The sequence below is a fragment of the Nansenia antarctica genome, assembly GCF_963989245.1.
Source record: "Nansenia antarctica genome assembly, chromosome: 1".
NCBI classification, from domain to species: Eukaryota; Metazoa; Chordata; class Actinopteri; order Argentiniformes; family Microstomatidae; genus Nansenia; species Nansenia antarctica.
The window spans coordinates 65745836-65769698 of record NC_137674.1 but is presented as its reverse complement, the minus strand read 5'-3'; the positions used below and the strand labels follow the sequence as shown (position 1 = coordinate 65769698).

General features: G+C 44.1%; 1 protein-coding gene across 1 annotated transcript; it reads right to left on the bottom strand.

Annotated features, from left to right (window-relative positions):
- Positions 1-6099: 6099 nt before the first annotated feature.
- LOC308152155 (DBH-like monooxygenase protein 2 homolog) lies at positions 6100-18306 on the bottom strand (the record flags this gene model as incomplete). Its single annotated transcript, XM_080525073.1, has 13 exons — positions 6100-6141; positions 6258-6413; positions 10157-10219; positions 10742-10801; positions 11440-11536; positions 11760-11851; positions 12596-12768; positions 13226-13328; positions 13665-13820; positions 14004-14087; positions 14995-15144; positions 16388-16534; positions 18019-18306. 13 exons carry the CDS (start codon positions 18304-18306, stop codon positions 6100-6102), a joined length of 1611 nt encoding a protein of 536 aa, XP_080381199.1.
- Positions 18307-23863: the final 5557 nt, after the last annotated feature.

Sequence of the window (23863 nt, the reverse complement as noted above, 5' to 3'; positions counted from 1 at the left end):
AGTATGGAAAGAGGGGGGTGATTTTGACTGTTTTTATTTCAGGGGGGATGCCATCCCCCCTCAACTCGAGTGCTGCTTATACTGTAATAATATAATGGTCCTATTCTTATCAGGTGGTCTTATATATGCCTATATATATATGGCTGCTCACTCCCTGACACGGAGAAAATCCAGTATAATTTAGAGCTTGGCCGGGCAAGGTCCGTTGTGGAACGCACTAGGCATGTTGAAGGGGAGATAGACAGCTCCGGAGGGATATAAAGGAAGACTGAAATACAATCAGAAACATCAGTTCCTTTTAAATCTTGAATTAAACTCATTTTCTCGGCTGATAACAACATCGTTAATTTTATTACGAGCCACTTGCATGAATTACACTAGGCAGTGCGGCTCACATGCCTGTAATAACTCCGCATAACCAGTAGGTAATGTGCGTAAGCAAGTTGAATACTCGACGTCGAGCTACGATCGTTTCCACGATCAAATTGACTCACGTTGAAATTGTATAAATCACTACGTTGACGTGGTTTTCTACGTACGACACGGGTAAGATCAACATTTGATCTAAGCACCCGTTATGAATGAGGCCCCTGATAAGAATAAGACCATTATATTATTACAATAAGCAGCACTCGAGTTGAAAACAGTCAAAATCGTCCCCCTTCTAAAACTGCCCTCCCCTCTTTCCATACGTTATGTCATTTATCAATTTGATTGATTGATTGAAAACTTTATTAGAAGGTTTGCAGAAGTAGGTACATGAAAGTACATATTACATACAAGGTCAACTAAAAGGATAAAAACCCAAGAAAGCCACTGGCTTATTTCAATTGGGGTCCTTGATTTTCAATTCATCGTTACATGTAAGACAGACATAAGAAAAGAACTAGTACTATCTACAAGATAATACAGACAAATAACTATTACTATCTACAAGATAAACGTACATCCATCATGGGAAGAACAATACAACAAAACATAAGGTATGTACAGCGATGTACATACCTTAAGAATGAATGTGGTATTACTGCTATTTCAAGGTGCGAGGGGGCACGCACACATGCAATGACATTTTTACTGACACGGAAGTCACTGACGCTGAGGGGATGCTAAAATTGTCCTCATATGATAAAATCCACCACCTCCCCTGATTTTCTTTTACAACTTGAGTAGCCTACTGAGTATAAGCATGTGCCTGGTTAGTTGTCATGATCAAACGTTACAAATGCAACTTACCGAGAAGCCACCCTTCTCTGCCCTCTCCCGCTTCCAGACGAACGCCTACCCTATATTATGGCACTTGTCTTAATTCAGCCGCTATAATTGAGCCGCTATCACAGGCGTTAATACAAACCTCATTCACCTGCGTTCAATTCCAAGTATATTTGGTATTTATAGAAGGAAGCACGTACGCAACTTTAAACCATCTCAGCCCGTTTTATAAATAATGCTTACGTCCGTTTAGAAAAATGTGCTTACGTGAAAGTCAAAGATGACGTTCAAGTACTTTTTTATCCGGTATTCGAGCTGAACACCATCTCCTCCAAGTTTCGGGTTGAAAGCCATCACAGAACGAGAGCATCAGTTCATCAGGGAGTACTGTAGTGTAATGAAGCCACTAACAGTGGCCTTAGACATTCTTCAGGGAGAAGACCACTGTTTCCATGGCACACTCCTACCCACGCTCGAGACACTGATGTTCAAGATCCTGGAACTGAAGAGTGGCCTGCAAATCCTTGTTGACCTCCCAGAGGCAGTTGTCAAGGTAAGAACTAGTATTTATCTTTAAATACATTAAATGCATCCATACATTATGAAAAGTTTTTAAATATGGTTAATGTGTAATGCTATTAGTGTGTGTGTGTGTGTGTGTGTGTGTGTGTGTGTGTGTGTGTGTGTGTGCGTGTGTGCGTGTGTGTGTGTTTGTTTGTGTGTGTGTGTGTGTGTGTGTGTAAGACAGTCAGTATAATATGCTCTTTGCATTATGTATCATTTCAGGCAATCAAAACAAGATTTGCAGAGGTGCTGGAAAGCGACAATGCTGTCTTGGCTGCTGTGACTCTGCCCAGGTTTAAACTACGTTGGCTGCGGACACAGGACAGGAAGGATAAGGCCAAGGCAAGTCTGCTGGCAGAGTGCCGGAAAAGTGTCCAAGACGAAGACCAGCAAACAGGTACTACCAGCACACCAACACTCACTGACTCAGCCATAGAGGAGTTCTTTTCCTTTGAGGATGAGGATGACCCCTCTGCTACTGCTGAAAGTGAAGTTGTGGATTATCTCAAATCAGGAGGACAAGGGATGGACACTCTTAATGGATTTCCACGGATAAAGAACATTTCACTCAAATACAATGCAGCCACTCCATCCAGCGCCCCCGTAGAGAGACTGTTTAGCCTGGGGAAGCTCGTCTTCACTCCAAAAAGAAACCAAAAGAAGATCTGTGAGTGGAGTGCACGGCCCCTCACAATGACAGGCAAGATCCTGGTCCTGAAGGCTATTGTTCTTCCCATTCTCCTTTACCTGGGCAGGGTGTTTCCCCCAGACAGAGCAGTATCCAAAACCATCGAAAGGATCATGTTTACCTTTGTCTGGGGGAGCCAGATGGAAAAACTAAAACGCACCACCCTGTACAAAACAGTGGAGAATGGGGAGAAAGGGGTCCCAGACATCCTAAACATCATTAGGGCACAGGGACTCTCCAACCTCATCAACAACCTCAACAACAAAGATAGGAAAGCCAGGTTCCTTGAAATATTCTATGCCACACCCATCCTCCGGACACTCAGGGTGACCGCATTAATAAATCACACTGTGCCCTACAGCTGGGACCCCCCTCCAGTCTACAAGATATGGAGGGACTTTGCCTTCAGGACAGGATTGTCCGCGGCTGGGCTGGCCTCATGGAAATACAAAGACATTATGACCTTCATAAGGTCGAAGGAAACCATTACTCACCCCAAGGCCAGCACAGCCGTGGACTCCAAACAGGTATGGAAAAACATTCATCATAAATGTACTAACAATAAACAAAAAGACATTGCCTGGATGGCTGCTCATGGTTGTCTCCCCACTAGGGAATTCTTGCATAGGCGGCACATCGCAAAGACTGAGAAATGCCCCCACGGATGCACGGACACAGAACACATTAACCACCTGTTCTGTGAGTGCTCCATGGCCAGGCGGGTCTGGGCCCTGTTTGTTCCCTCTGTCTCCCTAAACAGCCTGCAGACCCTGCCCCGCTTGACGGCCGAGAACATCCTGTATGGTCCTCCCGGGGGGTGCACAACCCCCCAACTACAACAACAGTGGAGGATCATCAGCGCCGTCAAGCAGGTACTCTGGGAGACGAGGAACATCAGGGTCTATCAGAAACAGAGCGTCGACCTGACAACCCTGAGGAGGAGAATCACCCTCTTCCTCAGGGACCATGCTATTGTTGACTTTAAAAATAACCCGGATCAAGCAAGAGCGGTGTGGGGGGTGGAGAGATGGAAGGACGTCATCCTCTAAACCGCCCCCCATGCCGCGCCGCATCGCCCAACCCCCCCCCACCCCGGGCCTACCTCACTACACCACCAGTTCCTGCACTATCACCTTCACCACCGTTCCAGCACAAGCCCTGGTCAGCAGTATCACCATCACAAGGACCAGGAGAGGAGCAGCGCACAACACCAACAGGGAAGTTTACTGCACCTTCCACCACCTACACATGTACACAGCACTGACCCACTTCCTACCCTAACCAGAATATCACCACACACAACCCACAGCCGAACCAGCCGTCTCTGCCAGCACCACCAGCACCAGGATGACCAACACCACTGGGTCACAGGGAAGTACTGATCACCCGCCTGACACCAAAATGCACACTACACAAACCATGCACACCTCCCTTCTCTCACTCGCCTATCTTTTCAGGTCATATCCAGCTCTGACACCTACCCAGGCTTCCAGACCCAGGAGCAGAGACCGGCTGGAACCACCACGTCACCCCAGCACCAACCCCAGGTTCCAACTCAGCGACCCCAAACCCCCTGTTCCGGGCCCCCCCCCCCAACTCCAGGCCCCCAGCTACAGGCCCAGTCCCCTACCCGCCAACCCCCAACCCCCAGCCCGGAACAAGCTGAGAAGAGCCAGGGAGCTTTTTTCCTGGATAAGCTGTGTACAGGTTTTTCGCCTCTGCTTGCCTGCCATGCGCCGAGCTCTCTGGGCCTCTCCTCGGGGGCCTCCGGTCGGCCTGCGTGCTCGATCTGCTCCACCGCTGGGGCGCCTGGTCCGGCTAGCCTCGTGAAGGGCTACAGGAGCCTGAGCCTGGTGGGCTGGGCCGGATGCGCCGGTGGTGGGGGTCGGGTGAGTCGGGTGTGTGGGGTCCCTCGCGGGAGGGAGGTGGGGGAGCCACGGCTTTGCACTGGTGGGCAAACTGGATAGTAGTCGCTCTACAACTAGAGGGCTGCAGGGGAATTTTTTCCCGGATGCACAGCGAACAGGTTTTTTACCCCTGCCTCCTACCGACACTGGAACCTGGACAATGAACACTGAACACTGAACATTACACTACACTGGACAATACACTGAACACTGAGCACTTTAGTTAGTTTAATGTTGGTTGTTGTTGAATGAAATGTCTTAAATGTCTGATTGTTTTATGATTGAGTAATTGATTGTATACATGGTGTTGCGTTTTTATAAAAACCAATAAAAAACACCAAAGAGGAACAGGCTCTCTGACCAGAAGTTTGAAAAGCTTCTGCTTTTAAGATACAATCACTGGTTTAATGGCTAGGATGGTTAGATGACTGGGTTGGCTGGATGAATGAATGCATGCATGGATGGATTTCAGTACTACTTTAAAAGCACTTCATATTGTTTAACTATTTACTTTTGTTGTGTTGAAAATACTTGAAGTTACAGTATGTCTACCAGTTATCTGAAGTTGTGTGACAGTTTGATTTATTTAATTTACACTACAAAGATTTAAAAGCACTTCATATTGGCTAGGATGTTAGATGACTGGGTTGGCTGGATGAATGAATGCATGCATGGATGGATGAGTGTTAGGAAGGAGTGTACGGATGGATAGATGAATGAATGAATGTTTAGGAGCTAAAGTTGGATTTGTCCAAGAAATTCATGTCTTACTTTTTCAGTAGTACTTTAAAAGCACTTCATATTGTTTAACTGTTTACTTTTGTTGTGTTGAAAATACTTGAAGTTACAGTATATCTACCAGTTGTCTGAAGTTGTGTGACAGCTTGATTTATTTAATTTACACTACAAAGATTTAAAAGCACTTCATATTGTTAAATGTTTACTTTTGTAATGAAGAAAATACTTGAAGTACAGTATGTCTACCAGTTGTGGTCTGTTGAAGTGCAATAAATATGAAAAGTTCTCTGCTGAAACCTGCTCAGAAAAAGAAAAAAAAATCCAAATTATTTTCTTCCTGATAGGGACCCGCTAGCCCGCTGCACCGTGGTCAAAAGTAACGCAATAGTTACTTTCCCTAGTAACTAGTTACTTTTATAATGAAGTAATTCAGTTACTAACTCAGTTACTTTTGGGGATAAGTAACTAGTAACTATAACGAATTACTTTTTAAAAGTAACGCGCCCAACACTGGCTATTCCGAACACAGCCACTGTGTGAGAACGGGGCTATAGACACCCGTCTGTGGTAATAACTGCGTCGATGCTTTATACGTCACGCGCGGTATCAACCAATGAAAATGCGTAGGGGAGTGGACAACATGCAAGATACGCCCCCAGATATTTGCATACAGATCTGATGAAGTGGAAAAGAAAGAATAAATGTGGAAAAGAAAGAATGAAAGAATGAATGTGGAAAACAAAGAATGAATGTGGAAAACAAAGAATGAACGTGGAAAACAATGTGGAAAACAATGAATGAATGCATAAAAGAATAAATAAATATAGAAATGTATTTCATTATTACTGTGTGTATTCATTCATTTATTTGTTCATACATTCATTCATTTATGTATCTATATATTTATTGTTAATGTTGACAGACTTGGTCCTCCATACTGCTTCCTGTTTGACATTGTTGTAGTGTATTTCCAGACTGTAGAAGGTGGGATCATACTCTCCACCGATGGAAATTTTCCGGAAGCTCAAACGCCTAGGGATGGAGAAGATGGAGATACTCATTTATCACTTTTCCCTGGCCAAAAACATTACTCATCCAATTCTATATGCATTTGTACACAGCATCCCCAGAAGGGGGCAGTCTCTCACCCCTGCTCCTACTGCCCACACTGTCACCACTGTCCAACACTCCTCGTTTCTTTCGGTCTCATAGCACGTCCACTCGTCAGTCTTGGTCACAGATGATGGGCAGGTATAGAGCAGCATGTGGTGGATCAGGTCAACGTTCTCAATGATTGGCTCATACTGAACAACAAGTAAAGTGGGAGGTAGAGAGGAATGTGAATAAGGACATAACATTGTAACCAATGTTAAACAAAACAGGGAATGAAAAATGTGTAATTACCAGCCTTCATAAATTGGCACAAAACCATTAAATTAGATATATTTACCCGATAACAGTGACGTCTCCCATTCAGCTTCGGTACTGCAATGATCTTGCATTGGTAGTGTGTGCGATTGGCAGGGACAATAAACTGCAAGGAAAGAGGGCCTACATATAGCCTAATAAATAAATATATTAAAATATATTATTTTATTATTTTTTTTAATACAAAAACAAATCGTCTATAGTAACACATGTTTTATTCAGTACACCAGTGGCGGCTGGCCAATAGAGGGCGCTAGGGCGCCGCCCCCACCTTCCAACGCGCCCCCACTTCCTAGTTGCTACTTGTAAAAGATTTGTAAAAATAAACATTGTTTATTCATAAAATGCGGCTGATATTCTGTCGGCGCCTATCAGCATTCATTAAAAATCCTCCAATACAATAAACATTTTATCTGTGTGTGTGTAAAATTCACTGTGAAAATACATAGGGTAGAGTGTCGGGACGCCGGCCGAATGGGACCCTATGGCAGTGCAAATACTTTTGGCTTACACGTGAGCTGTAGCAGCGCTCCAATTGGCTGTCTCCTATTTCCCGGTCGGGGCGCACAAATATGCGCCCTGAGCATGCTCGGATTATAGGCTTACCTAGGCTGCAGCCTAGGGCCACTACCACTAGGGGGCCACGACGGCCACCTAACATTGGATACAAAAAAAAAAAATGCGTGAGACTTGAGAGCCCTGAATATCCGGTTGTTAAGTCTGACGTCAAACGTGACGTTTTGCAATTTCCGGGTCCAAACCAGAAATTCTCCGCACCAGAATACCAGTGTACTACAGCGGTAGAATGACAGTTTAATCGTTTTTTAGACTCGGATCTATTCATACAACAAGGGACACAGCACTTTCCCGTTTTCCCCATATTGTCAGGGTATTTGAGCCTCGGAAAAAAGCTATATAAATATAATTTATTATTATTATTATTGCGGCATTTCGAAGACAGCGCCTCAGCCAACTTTGGACCCGGAAACACGTCGCGACTTAACAACCGAATAGCTAAGTAAAAAAATAATTTTAAAAAATGCAGCTGCGACGACCAATGTTGTTGAGAGTGAGAGCCACGAAGCAGTTAGCACTGGGTCGGGTGTCGCTAGCAGCACTGAGGCGAACATGGGGGACAGCAACAGAGAGACAGACAACAGGAGAGGAGAGCAACAGAGAGACAGACAACAGGAGAGGACAGCAACAGAGAGACAGACAACAGGAGAGGACAGCAACAGAGAGACAGACAACAGGACAGCAACAGAGAGACAGACAACAGGACAGCAACAGAGAGACAGACAACAGGACAGCAACAGAGAGACAGACAACAGGAGAGGAGAGCAATAGAGACAGAACTGAGGTGAGGTGAGCAACAGAGATAGTTCAGGATGATAACAAACAGTTCAGTATGACAGAGACAACTAATAGAAAGACAACTGTATGATTATAGAGTTTACATGTTCAAGGAAATATTGTATGATAATAGAAAGGTACACTTTAATTTAATTAAAGAAGTAACAAAGAACACATTTATTATCACAATTGCATTGTGTTCCATGTCTTTCTCCATTGAATAAATAATGCCTAGTTGAATGGCTAAACAAGACAACTGTCTGGACAGTACTGCTAGAATTATTCACCTTACCGCTGCACAGATAGACAAAGGGTATAAGTCCATTCTGTTAACATTAGGTCTACTCTGCTAACAAAGACTATTCCAGTTGATTTGTCAGTTGTTGTGCATTATATTTTTGTTGTGTTTGCAGTTTGCCCTTTAATAAGTTATATATAAAAATAATTAAGTTATATATATATTCTCATGCTAAAATCGACTGTAAATCCAGATTTTAAAGTTGATATTCTTCCCCGTGGAGCATGCCCCCATAACCTGTGCCCCACCCAACATTTTTATCACCAGCCGCCACTGCAGTACACCCGCAGATAAATAAAGATAAGATGGCCTTGGCCGATATGTTGGATTGCCGCCTTTTCACGTTTTTCCATACAATTGGGATTTTCGGCTTTCATTTGTGGTTCCCTATTCATATGACATAATGGCTTCGAAAAGTATTCATACCCCTTCACTCTTTCAACGTTGTGTTTTAATATAGCCTAGATGTATTCTGAAATTCTGAATAGGTATTTATTTTGACACTGACAAGTCAAGGCAAGGCAAGTTTATTTCTATAGTACATTTCATACAACAGGGGCAATAGTAGTGCAAAAGAACAATCAATCTTAAGGGCAAAGGGAGCCTACTTGACCTACTTGAGCCTACTTGACTTGATTCATTCATATAAAGAATTGGAAGAATTTGAAACCGACAAATACATTCATACCCATATTTGAACCCCACACAATGTAGATGTTGTTGCTTTCACTATTTCTCGTAATGACAAAAATAATTTCATGATATGATAGTAAAATGCCCTACAATGGCTTTCAAGCCAGCATTCACTGAAGTACTTCTTTCGATAGGCTACTATCTAAAGCCCCTTTCTATCACAGCAGAGCCTGCAAAGAGCAGCAGCAGTACACTTCCTGCTGAGGTCACAACCCTGGAACTGCTTCCAATGGGGGTCATGGGATTTGGGACCTGAGAAGTGTTGGGCGATGATGTGACTAGATTACTCTTGCAAGCTACTGAGGGAGTCACCTTCATGTCCCGGACCATTTCCTCAGCATGCAGTGAGTGGTTACCCTGTAAAGAAGGAGCAAGGAGCAAAGTAATGGAGCGGTTAGAATATGGCAGCCAGAACATGAATATTTTCAGAAAGGGGGAGGTAGGATGAGATGTCTCAGTGACATAGGAATATTTTCTGGCGAGAAGAGTGTATGGCTTGATGTGTCTGTTTTAATTAATGTCCCTGTCTCCTTATCTCATTTTCTCTGAATAAGAAGAAGAAGGACAAGAAGAAAAAGAAGAAGAAGAAGAGATTTAATTTAAAACCACCTTTCAAGGACACTGTACAAAAGACAGAACAAACAACAAAAAGATAAATTCATAGTCAAGATTTTTTTAATGATAATAAAAAAAAACATTATGTTTTTGCTTAGCCAGGCCTGTCACATTAATGGTCATGAAAGGAAGATAAAGTATGAAAGAGTACTGGGACTTGGCCTGTGGTGTTTCAGAGATAGTTACAGTTCATGTGAGGTGGAAAATACACTAGCAGATAAATCAGTTTTGATTACACTAACATTGTCATCACATTAAATGGACATGATGGAGAACAGTCTTGGAAGAGAAGAGTATAGGGACATGGCGCTGTTTCAGAGACGCTTACATGTTTGTCTGTGATGATTTCGATTTGAGGGATATCCTTCATTGTGGCCTGATGTAGAACAATGGCCTCCTCGTCCCAAGATTGGATCATAATCTCCTGGACCAATCTATGGATTTCAAAGACATTATTGATAGTATAATAGAGTGCATAACATGAGGATTCAACGGTCATGCTAGAAACAAACTCTACATAGACACAGTGTCAATCTAACAGTGGAAATATGCCCTGAGTGTGTGAAACTGTGACCATGTGACTCCCTCTTACTGTTTTTTCTCTTTCCCCAAAATGGCTGCCAAGTAGTGCATGTCTGGGTGGCTAAGGCAGAGACTGACATTGATTGCTGGGTAGTAGAAGATGAAGGCAAGGCACATCTCATCAGTAGTCGCAAATCCAAACTGTGAGAGAAGAAAACGTTGTTAAAGAGACGTTACAATACATGTAATGTGGGTGTAATGTCTTTCATTATTCAAATGTGAATAATAACCCGTTACAATCATCATACAATCAATCTCTTTTCAACTGAGACATCAAGTTATGGAACAGCCACATAATACCAGTACAGTAGGTAGAAATGATAGTAAACAGTTAGCTATGTTTATATAATATGTTTGTTATGTATGTATGTATAATATTTGGCTGCTAATATATTGTCTTCTCATTCTTAAAAAAAAAAAATCTACCTAGAACTCAAAAGGGGTCTTTGTCTGTTCCCGCAGGAGAACCCATGTAGAATCCTTTTTGGTTCCATACCCATTACAGAACCTTTTTGGTTCCATACCCATTACAGAACCTTTTGGTTCCATACCCATTACACATATTGTTCTACATGGAACCCAAAAGGGTTCCTCAGAGTTCTTCCACAGGGACAGCCCAAGAACCATTTTGGATCCCTTTTCTTTCCAAGAGTGTACACCAACCTTTGTTGATTCTGTGCGGTTAGTGGTGTTATAGGTGCACTCCACCATAAGCTCATCACCCTGCAGTGGGAGAGAAGTGTTTTTCCTTTAGAGATAACTCCACAACCAAGAATGGACGTCAGGTATAACAGACCAGAAACCTTCACCAATTTGTGACAGCAGCTGGTGAAACAGGTCGGCAACCAATCAAAATGTTCAGACTTTTATTCTGAACATTTTAAATACATTTCAACGTTGTTTAAAATCAATGCACACACACACTCCAAGCCAAAACATTGCAATGCAATGGATTCTGTGAGTAATCCCCACTACTACCTAGTAAACTATAACACTACTTTACATTGTTAGCAGGCTCACAAAACAAGCTGTGTTAGTTGACAAGCTGTGTTAGTTGAGTGTGTCATTGATTTTCAACAACGTTGAAATTTATTTAAAGTTTTCCTGAAAAAAGGCTGAACATTTGCTTGGCTGCTGACTTGTTCCCGGTTTCACCAGCTGCTGTCACATATAACTCATTGGATAATCACTTTCCCTCACCAAGTCGACAATCATAGGCCATTCTGTCACAAAAATGTACTGGATAGAGATGAATGGTAAATTGCTCATTGTCTGTAGAGTTGGCTGGCATCTCATATACTGTAAGTTATAACATGGAAATATATGGGCAGTAGATACACACATTTTGGGAGGACACATACCAGTTTAACTGTCTTGATGTTTCCAAGGTTGTTAAACTGCTGGAACTCAAAGTTGTAGTCGTTATCCAAGCCCAGCATGTCAATCTCCTCTCCACCCCTGTTCATGGTAAAACAACGAAGAGCTTAAAGCTTTAGAAAGAAGCAGCTACTTTAATTAACTAACCTAGTATAACTTCTACCCACTTTAGGGAGGGAGGTCAAAATAGAGTCCCATCATGGTCATAAGGAATGACAGTGTCACCTGCCATAACCAGTCACAATGACTAATTCTGAACACCAACCATGCCCTTCAATGGGAGCCTTCTCTCTTTCTCTCTTACCTGAAGAGGCCGACTCGTATCTTCCTCCCTACCAGATGAGTGTGTAGCCCCACAGCAAATACCTGGAGGTCAGGAATTGGGTCAACCAGGAGCTGGGAGGCGGGGAATGGGGGTGGGGGAGGAGCGTGAGTGACAGGAAGGAGAATACCGGACATCTTAAACAGGATCAATGTCAAACCTCCCTTACGCTTGGTTCACACCGGAAATCAGTACCTCAGCAGTGCGTGTGCGTGGCGGAACTGCTACGTCTCTCACTCTTGTGGCTCCCATACTGCCAGCCCTGTCTTTGTACATTGAGTTTTGCCTTCGCACGTGCGGCACGTGGAAACGTGGGCGCCAAAATGAAATGCACACACGCTACTGAGCTTGACGTCCGCGGTGTGAACCGGCCCCTTAGTGTTACGACACCATGCTGGATCCCACCTCTGTTTCTCCAATGAATTTGTTAGCCAATGATCTCACTTCTTTTCATGGCATCTATTCATCTATCCTTCTCAAAAAGCATCGGAGGGGAATAACAAAGTGGAAGGAAACGTAGATATTCTCCTCCGTACATAGCGACGCACCCGCTCCATACCCATTACAGAACCTCTTTGGTTCCATACCCATTACACAGATTATTCTACGTGGAACCTAAAAGGGTTCCTCAGAGTTCTTCCCCAGAGACAGCCCAAGAACCATTTTAGAACCCTTTTCTATCTAAGAGTGTACACCAACCTTTGTTGGTCCTGTGTGGTCAGCTATGTTATAGGTGCCCTCCACCATAAGCTCATCACCCTGCAGTTGGAGAGACCAAATCTCTCTCTTTACCAGATGTTTTTGTTCGCGCCGTGTACCTCTGGGAAGTGTGAGGTGTTGCACACGCCGTAGCTACGGAAGGCTGAGGCGTTGGGTGGGATGGCGTACCCCCACGTGGGAGCCACCAGCATGCCTGTCGACATGATGCCCACGTTGTGCTGCCTGAGCTGGGCTGTGTAGTGCAGCCTCAACCCTGAGTTGTCCCTCCGACCTGTAAGGGGCGACATAATAATAATAATAATAATAATAATAATAATAATAAGATCTGCCATTTAGCTAACGTTTTTATCCGAAGCGACTTACACTGCAATGAGTGCATACATTTACTTATATATGGTCCTGGCAGGAATCGAACCTACAACCTAAGCTTTGTGAGCCACAGAGGACCAATAGCTGGGGTGATGGACCTGGACCTAAGCTTAGTGTAAGTGGTGTGAACCCGAGTGGTATATTAGATGTATATATAATATACCACTCTGGTGTGAACTAGATAGAGGTGCAATATTACAGGGCACAGCCAGAGCCATAGAGAGCAGTTTTAACTTCTAAGTCACCCCGAGGATCAAGCTTCAATCGTCACTTTTCCTTGAAGCTTCAGCAACTTCTTGGTCAGCGAAAGATAACAGCAAAATTAGTTCATACTGCATGATTTGGCTGTGGGATGTTACCTGCTTCCTGTTTGACATTGTTGTAATGAATTTCCAGCTTGTAGAAGGTGGCGTCGTCCTCTCCTCCAATGGGAATGCCGGCATTTTCCGGAAGCTCAAACGCCTTGGGATGGAGAAGATGCAGAAACAAAGACTCAGATTTCCCACAAACAAAACCATACTCATCCAATTATATTACCATAAATATGAATGTAGTGTGCGTACATGCATGTGTGCCTACCTACCTACCTACCTACATACTTGTCTGCCTGTCAGTCTCTCTCTGTCTGTCTGCCTGTCTGGCTGTCTGTCTGTCTCTCTGTCTGCCTGCCTGCCTGCCTGCCTGCCTGTCTTTCTGCCTGTTTTCCGGCTTGTCTGTGTGTGTGTGTGTGTGTGTGTGTGTGTGTGTGTGTGTTGTGTGGGTGAGTGTGTGTTTGTACAGCGGGGGGCATTGTCTCACCCCTCCTCCCACTCCCCAGGCTGACACCAATGACAAACAGTCGTTGCCTGTAGTTAACCCAAAGCACGCCCCTTCATCAGGCTGGGTCACAGATGATGAGCAGCTATAGAGCAGCATGTGGTGGGCCAGGTCAAACTGCTCAATGACTGGCTCAATCTGAACTCAACATGGAGAGGGGGAGGTGGAGCGGGAGGAGGAGGAGGAGAATAGTAAATAAGAACATCTGATGGTTACAATGCTATTACTATGTTATACACAAAATACATTTGTTCAGGGAGTGAAAATAGGGGGAATGACAACCCTTTATACACTGTAGCATAATGTGAGATATATATTTACCCGATAGATGTGATGTGTCCCATTCAGCTTCGGTACCGCAATGATATTGCATTGATAGTGTGTGTGTTTGGCAGGCACAGTAAACTGCAAGGGAACAGATGACCTAACTGGGTTAACGCCATCATGCAGTGGTGAAGTATTACTAGTAGTACTACTGTAGTATTTTAAATGATAGTGGCCGAGTGGATAGTGAGTAGGACTGGTGATCAGAAGGTCATGAGTTCAAAGCTCACCTGGGAACACCACCACTAGTGTGCCCTTGAGTAACGCACTTAGCCCTAAGCCATATTCTCTAATTGTAAGTCGCTTTGGATAAAAGCATCTGCTAAATGGTCAAATTAATTAAATTATTAAAAAGAATGTGCTTGACCAGCTGACCTGTCACATTACAACATGTAATACAAAGTATATCCTCAAGGTAGCACTGCATGAGCCTCCATACTCCCCACAGTTACCACCAGATGTTCACACTTTTTACTTAAAATTGGATTTCTCCTATGAACATCGTAAAAAAGAGACATTTATAATATGCATTCTGGGTTAAACTATTGTGAGTGTTGGGTCTGTAATTTAAATATCGACACATGGTTTGAGAGGGCGCTATGTTGAGGGATGGAACTACTAATACTGCTACATTCAGGGTAAAGGTACAGCATGAAGGTATAGAAGGTACAGCATGAAGGTATAGAAGGTACAGAATGAAGGTATAGAAGATAGCATGCCCAGGATGTGGACAAAAAGAGGCATCACATCCTTTGTCCCATGCAGCATACAGCTTATCAACAAGCTTTGATTACATGATTTCACAAATGATGCTCTTTTTATGATTATTTATGATATTTATGATGTTCTATGATGCTTTATGATGTTTTGTGATGTTTCTATGATGACTTCATGGTGTTTTATAATGTGTATGTTTAATGTTATGTTTGATGATGTCTCTGATGTTTTACGCTCCTTGTGCAAATAATGCATGCTTGGTCACTCTTACATTCTGCACTGTGAAGTCCATGTAGGTGCTGTTTGGGAGGATGGCTCTGGGCATGTACTTGAGCAGGTTCACCTCCTTGGTTCCTCTGCGGACATGGTACTTGATTTCATCAGTCATGCCATAGGCATAGATCAGCTTGATGGGACCGTCCTTCAAGACGAGTGACGCAACGGGGGGAAATAATAAGGAAAAGTTCCATTTCTGTTTTTACCCACATGGCCATTAACCTTACCTGAAAAACATCATACAGGTGATCCTAGTTATGTTAAAAACACAATAACATTTGAATAAACACAAGAGCAAAGAATAACCAACACATTTTGAGGAGTATGAGAGAAGTCTACATTAGTGGTCTGTTGGATTTATGGAATTCTTGTAAAACTGGATTTGTGAATACGACACGAAACCCTATAGTGTCACAAAATCCCAGTTGTAAAAACATTAAATGTACATAGACAATTGTTCCACTCCCCTGATTACTTAATAGCCTAGTTGTGAATTCATTTACTGTAATGATAATATATTATTTGAATGGTCTCCACAGGTGCACACACAGGTAAACACAACACAGTGAACCGAGGGGAAAATAATCAGGGGGTGGGAGGATCAGGAGGAAACTGGAGCTTGCTTGGAGACCTGCCATCACACAAGGAGAGAATATAGCATTACAAACAATAGACCACAACAATGAAAATCAGAGCGTGAACATCAAAACCTTTCAAAGAATGCATGCGGCAACAATGGAACTTGGCACATTTTACACTGCATTGAATCTCGGAACGGCCATGAGGGTAAATTACATTTCTCAGGGTATAGACCTTTTTGTCCTAAAAGTCATGCCATTGTTAAACAGGCAGCCTCTTGGGAGAGGACAAACAGGCCCATCCTCACCTTTGAACGTCACTTATTATTCTATGTAAGTTCACTTGGCTGGGAGCCAGGAGAATGTATAGTACTGAATAGTTGAAAGGAGGAAGCTGGTGTTTCTTGTTGTTTAATAAATCAGTAAACCGCAATGTTGTAAAACATTGATGTGGGAGCAAAATGTTGGTTTAGTGTTCAATTAAGAAAATTAGTTTTCTGACTGGAAATAGACCATTACAACATGACAACGTGACTTCTGACAACATTAATCTAACAAAAGAACAATATCCTATTTAGTCATTTTATGTTTGGTCCCAGTCCTTTCCTGTCTGTCATACAGTAAATGGATCAAATTCCACTAAGCGTTGTCAGATACTTCAAATAGTTGCACTTGATTTAATTGCCAGGTACAATAGAACCAATGGAATAGCAAAAAGTGCAAGCTCTAAACAAAATCAAGCACAATTTAAATAATGTAAACTTTTTGACATAATCTATTTGACTCAGGTCTGGTTAAGCATTGGCTCACAGTGATGTGGAAGTCGTCCTTGTCACACGTTTGGATCAACCTCTTGAATGTCATGTTGGTGTGACCTTCGACCTCGGTCAGGGACAGGAGAGTGTAGCTCTGCTCGTCATCCACCAAGGGGAGTGTCTCCCCTGTGGCATGCCGATCCTACCAGAGAGAAAACAAGGAAATACTGATGTAATAACAGGGGTGGCTGTGGGTAGATGAGATTAGATTAGATAAGATTCAACTTTATTGTCATTGCAGAGTACAAGTACTATACAACGAAATGCAGTTTAGCATCCAACCAAAACTGCAAATAGTGATATAAGGGCATGATATAAATCGAACAAGAATGGTAGTGATAGGTAACTATGTAATATACAGTATTTGCAGAGGTAGTATTGTAAACATCAGCATAGTTTAGAGGTATATACAGTTATGGGCTATGTACAGTGAGGTAGTTTATGTACAGTATCTAATGTGCAGAAGTATAAAAGAAGCTATATCAGGAGTGTGCAATGTGCAAATACAGTAACTTAAAAGGTAGTAATGTAAACATCAGTAGTGCAAATGTTATAGAGTGATCACATTAACCAGAGATGAGCAGCCATCAAAGTATTGTCATTGTCATCATATTATTGGCCTTTTTCATTGTTATAGCCCTAGTATCCCAAGATGGGGGGGTACTGAGAGTCATAGTCAAGTGTGTGTGTGTGTGGGGGGGGGGGGGGGGGGCAATAGTTCAGCGGGGTGTGTGGAGGGCGGGATTGTTTATCAGAGTGTCAAACAGTCCGTGGTTGGGGTGGGATGATGTTTGCCGCCCTCTGTTGATACCGGGACACATCTGTCGACACCGGGTTGCCTGGAGGGACTCGATGGAAGGGAATTTGGTGCCAACGATGCACTGCAGGGTTTTCACCACCCGTTGCAGGGCCTTCCGGTCGGACACAGTGCAGTTGCTATACCACACTGTGATGCAGTTGGTGAGGATGCTCTCAATGGTGCAGCGGTAGAAGTTGGTCAGGATTCGGCGAAGTTGGCCAAGAGCCGGCGTCTAATGATCGTTGATGATCGAAGGTCTGCGGTTCGATCCCGGCTGTCGAGGTGTCACTGAAGAACCCCAAAATGCTCCCAATGAGCGGGCCTGTGCCTTGCATGGTAGCTTGCCACCATTGGTGTGTGAATGTGTGTGTTAATGGTTGAATGAGAGGCAATTGTAAAGCACTATATAAGTGCAATCCAGTCCATTTTGTTATTACGATAATACAACAGAATTGTAATAACGTTGTGCTTTTCATTTACAATTTTTCCTTACAAGCATTCACACCTGTTACCAGACAGGTACCACAGTCATTACGACAGACAGAAATACATACATACACCAAGGGAGCGCCAAAGGGTCGCTCAACCAATACCGTTCACAATTGAAAGACTTAAAAAGTCTGATATTTTTTGGCAGTTTTGGAAATGTATATACTTCTTCTATTGTTACGAGTCGATTACCACGTCCACTATTGCTACAACATTTACACTAGTGTAACAGTATTTCTACTACCACACCAAACTACCACTACTCAAACAAGTAGAACAAAAACAACTACTGCTACAGTAAAAAACACAAATATATAAAATGTTCAGACTTCAGTTACCGTGAAATAGGAGGTGCCGTCGGGTCTGACTCCTCCGATGACGATATCCGCTCCCTGCATGCCCCCTTTTGGACTGAACCCGAAGCCCACCCAGGCTGTAGTCCTGACGGCCATCTCAAACGTGATGGTACCCTGGACCTCACTGAACCCCCACCTCAGGGTGACGTCCCCATCCCGGTCCAGGTGCTCCATGAAGGGCAGGACGTAATCCTCATCTGCCCCCGTACACGGAGACCAAACCAGGAGCAGGGAGAGGAGGACAGGTAGTAGGAGGTGGAGAGAGGTCATGCTGTCACCCCCGACGGTTCCTGTGGCAGTGAGTGTTCACCAATCAATCACTAATATCCTTCTGTAGAGCTCTGCAAAGACCTTGTCTCTCTCTCTCTCTCTCTCACACACACACACACACACACACACACACACACACACACACACACACACAAACACACACACTCTCTATCGCTTTCACTGACAATTAGGGGACCACAGACTGTGGTTACACACTCACACGCACACTTGTTCTTAACCACACACTAACTCAGGACCACTGTCAACAGCCTATCACACACACATACACACACGTACACACACTCAAACGTAATCCACCTCATCTCTTATATGTTTCTCAAACTGAGAAGTTTTCTTGCTCAAGGTGCTCTCTTTCTCACTGTTACTGATATGATACCTTCCCTATTCTCTCTCTCTCTCACGCTCGCACTCTCGCTCTGTATATGTACAATAGCTGAGAACAGGTGAGCTGAAGAAGAACTGACTGCCCCCACCTCTCCACTCCTCTCCTCCTTCCTCCAGTGATGGTCCAATGAGAAACTGTTGGTCAGGACTCTGTGATTCAGTACTTGATATGTGATGAGGGGGGGAGGGGTGTAGACTGGAGGTAGGGCAACAGAAGGAGACTTCATCAATGCCCAAAAATGTAGGGAATGTACAAGGAGCATGGCGCGTTCTGGCCTGCAGAGGGAGCCAGACTGTCGTTGGGGGGGGGGGGGGGATAATGAGCTGACAGATGTCAGTGATCAGACTCGTTATCCCACTGGTCTATTTAACCTGTGTGTGTTTGTTCCCTCGGGAGAGCAAAGGAGGCGGTGAAAACCGGTCGAGAGAGCGAGAGAGAAAGAGAGAGAGAGGCTGTGCAGCACCCGCAAGCCGATCCCAGCAGGAGGAGTGGAGCGGGCAGAACCCGAAAGGGGGGGGCTCACAGCCGGGCGTGACGGGCGAAACCAGCCGTGCGCTGCCGGGACGCGAATTTGCGAAACCTAGGATGGTATGGGGAAGGCAGGGCAATACCGCTACCTGATTGGTTGGCAATCAGGTAGCGGTATTGCCCTGCCTTCCCCATACCATCCTAGGTTTCGCAAATTCGCTGCCGGCACGTATCAACGTCAGTAGTAGTCGGGAGAAAAGACTCTGAACTTGGTGCACAAAATAAAACGCCTTTATTGAACCGTTTCTCTGTGTCGACCTCCCTCTGTGCCTAGAGACTCTTACAATGTGATAACACACACACACACACACACACACACACACACACACACACAGCAGCAACCGAGGATTGAGCCACAGAATAATATTTTAGCTTTTCAAAAAGAAACTTTTTTTTCACAAGATTGTGGTTTTGTTGTCCTTACGAAGATCAGGCACACCAAGTATAGACATGGGTTAATACCTGTTACTGTATGCCAGGTCAGTGTTTTTCATAGGGTTTACCCACCTATTTTACTATTCCGTCAGGTACAGTACTGCCAAGAACCGTAAAAAAAAAAAACTCACCTACTTTTTGAAAATCGTACACAGAGGAAGATTTACCAACTTCAATCGATCAATCAGTTTTATTTGTATAGCGTTTGTTTTTGTTTTGTAACTTCAGAGATGGATGTTCCTGCTGCTTCTGAACATTCATCCAAGACCAAAGGAAGACAACTGCAACACCACTGATATTTTCAGTGCATGATGTAACATTGGAGACAATAGTCATGGGTATATAATAGTCATGGGTATAATAGTCATCATGGATATAATAGTCATGGAGACAATAGTCTTCTTCCTGTAACCTGAGTTCAGGTCATTCATATATATAAACTATAATGACACATCAGTTATGATATTCAGCAGTATCAGTCTTCTCACAATAGCATAAAAAAACATTATTCTCCAACCAAAGCTAGAGAAGGGAAAATCCTACAAAAGCACACACACACACACGCACACACACACACACACACACACACACACACACATCTGTCACACACACACACACACGCACACGCACACTCACACACTCACACTCACACTCACACTCACACTCACACTCACACACACACACACACACACACACACACACACATCTGTCACACACACACACACGCACACGCACACTCACACACTCACACTCACACTCACACACACACACACACACACACACACACACACACACACACACACCCCAAATGTGATCAGACAGAGAGTCACTCACAAAAGCACCAGTCAGTCCTACTGTTTCGAGGCTAAGGATGAATAGAGTCCCCCCCCTTCAATTCTAGACCAATTCAGTTAGGCAACCGTTGTGGAATAACAGAAAACCTCATAACAGTCCCTTTCTTTTCAAGCTGGTATGTCTCCAGTGTGTAGAGCCTGATAACAATTGTATGTTATGTCAACAAAACTTGGTGCACAGACACTGCCATCCTTGAGAGTCATTGCTCTACCAATCTGGAATATATGATGATCAAGTGTAGACCGTTTTATGCCGAGAGGGTTCTCTGCTGTTATTATTAGCGCAGCCTACATAGCCCCAGATGCTAATGCTAAGCTATCTATGAAAGAACTGCATGTTGCCATTAGCAACCAACAAACTGCACACCCAGAGGGTGCTTTCATTACTGCAGGGGATTTCAACCACTCCAATCTGAGGACTGCACAACCAAAATCCCACCAGCATGTCTCCTACCCTACCAGAGGTGACAAAACTCTTGAACATGTCTATATACAAACATAGCTGATGGCTACAGAGCCATTCCCCTCCCCCACCTAGGGCAATCAGACCACATCTCTTTTGGCACTTCTCCATTGACCAGGACAACAAAGAAACAGCCACGAAAACCGAGCCCCCCCAAGATCACCAGCCACTCACTCTCTCCAAGGAGGAGGTCTTTCACCAACTAAGCAACGTGAATGTACGGAAAGCTGCGGGCCCTGACAGCATTCCTGGCTGGGTGCTCAGGACAGGAGCTAGACCACTGACCCCGGTCTACACTGACATCTACAATCTGTCACTGGCTCTGCCAAAGAACCCTGCTGCAGATCCACACACACAGTGGATGATGAGCACTGCCCAGAGTGGATCCAGAATGGGTAACACACCATGGTCCATGTAAAAACCCAGCTTTCCCCCGGACTAGACCCCCAGCCTACCACAAGAAAAGAACAGGTCTATGGAGGACGCCATCTCCACGGCGCTTCTCTCCACCCTGACGCACCTCGACACAACACCTACGCCAGGATGCTGTTCATTGACTTCAGCTCAGCATTCAACACCATCATCCCCTCCAAGCTGGTCACCAAACTCAGAGACCTTGGTTTCAGCACCTCCCTCGGCAACTGGACCCTAGACTTCCTCACCAACAGACCCCAGCTTGTCAAGTTGGACAACCGCTCCTCCTTCACCCTGACCCTGAACACCAGTGTGCCTCAAGGCTGCGTGCTGAGCTCCCTCCCTCCACTCCCTCTTCACCCACGACTGCGTACCGATGCACAGATCGAACTCCATCATCAAGTTCGCAGACGACACCACGGTGATAGGCCTGATAAGCAACAATGAGGAGTCGGCCTATAGGGAGGAGGTTCAACACCTAGAGGAGTGGTGCGCTGACAACAACCTGGCCCTCAACACCAGCAAAACCAAAGAGATCATTGTGGACTTCAGAAAAACTGGATGCTGTGAAATCTCCCCCATCTACATCAACGGGATGGAGGTGGAGCATGTTCCCAGCTTTAAGTTTCTGGGGGTCTACATCTCCAAGGACCTCTCTTGGACCCTTAACACCGCTTCCTTGGTCAAAAAGGCGCAACAGTGCCTATACTTCCTAAGGAGACTGAATAAAGCCCAGCTGTCTACCAGGATCCTGACCAACTTCTACCGCTGCACTATTGAAAGCATCCTCACCATCACAGTGTGGTACGGCAACTGCACTGTGTGTGACCGGAAGGCCCTGCAACAGGTGGTGAAAAGCGCCCAGCGCATCGTTCACAGTGTTCACTGGCAGGTTGATGGTGGTCACTGGCAGGTCAATAGTATTCACTGGCAGGTCAATAGTGTTCACTGGCAGGTCGATAGTGTTCATTGCCAGGTCGATGGTGTTCCTTGGCAGGTCAATAGTGTTCACTGGCAGGTCGATGGTGGTTAGTGCCAGGTCAAAGGTGAGCAAAGGCACATTGATGGCGGGCACCAGCCAGTCGATGGTGGGCAAAGGCACATTGATAGCGGGCACCAGGCAGTCGATGGTTGGAACAAGCTGGTCAATAGTTGTTTCCTGTTTTTACTCCTCCCCCTCCTGTAGCTGTAAACAGACAGAACAGATTCAGTGATATGATACTGTAATAAAAACAACAACACTTGCTTAAAGGCAAACTACTAAGAAATTCATGATGTAATTAAAATAACTATCTTAGGGGATCTAAGTTGTTTGTAGAATAGTTAATAGTTCTTCTTACCTTGTAGGAAGTTGATGGCACCTTGATGAAGGAGTCGACTGCGTCCTGCAGCTCCTCTTTGATGGTGATGTCCTCCTTTTCAACAGAAGATAGCTTCTCTTTGATAGTGTCAAGGGAGGTGTCCTCCTAGAAATTGTTTTTCTTTCTTTACCTCTTTATGAAAATCAGATCCCACCATGGTAGAGGTTTCTCTTCCGTGTTATCTTCCATTTTCAAGATTTATACAGTGTATAAAACCAGCACTATGATCACACTAAGGTAATCAAATGTTGAATGTACGCAAAACAAACATGTGGACATATATATGAAACTATACCATTGTGACATAGTTTTTCCACACTCATCGTCATCAATAGACCTGTGCAATGATGTCACGAAGTGATACAGCGAGATATTATAATGCACCATTATTTTTCACAGCTAGTTCGATCCAATGTTCATCCCTGGGCCTACACTATAAAAACTCCCAGGACAACAACAAAATCAGATTTTTGGCTAGGCAGATTTGTCAATAACTTATGTCTTTATAACTGACTTCATGAATGTCCAGTACTTTCAGATTGTTGAAGTTATGGGATATGGAACATGCAAGCTTATACCACTTGAAAGGTGCAAGCATAAAACCAAACTTTTTATTAAATGTTCTTCTCACTCCTGTACACAAACAGAGAAGATGTACAGACATTATCTCTGCTCGACACTGTAGGGCGCCATCGTCACAATCAGGTCCAGTCCACTGGTTGCACGAGTTGCTGGTGTAGCCTACTGTTTAACCACTTCTGTCCAGTAGAGGGAGACTTCAACATTGGATATGATAAGATCCCTCTAGGCCTACCCCGCCCACCTGTACTCGCAGCTGTCAAGCTGTCAAAAGTTTTGCAGGGGTGCAGTTGGTGTGTTGACAATTAAATCATACATTGGAAAAACATCAAGTTTGTACACATTTGTAGCCAGTGTTTAGTGCAAATAGCAGACAAAGTATTGACCTGATTTTAGGTCATATTTATTTTTGTTGCTTTCACAGTAAATGTGTTGTAAAACATGTAGCCTAATAAAAAATTAAATGCAATCCTAGATTTTACAAATGCATGTTCTGAATAAAAATAATAAAATGTTG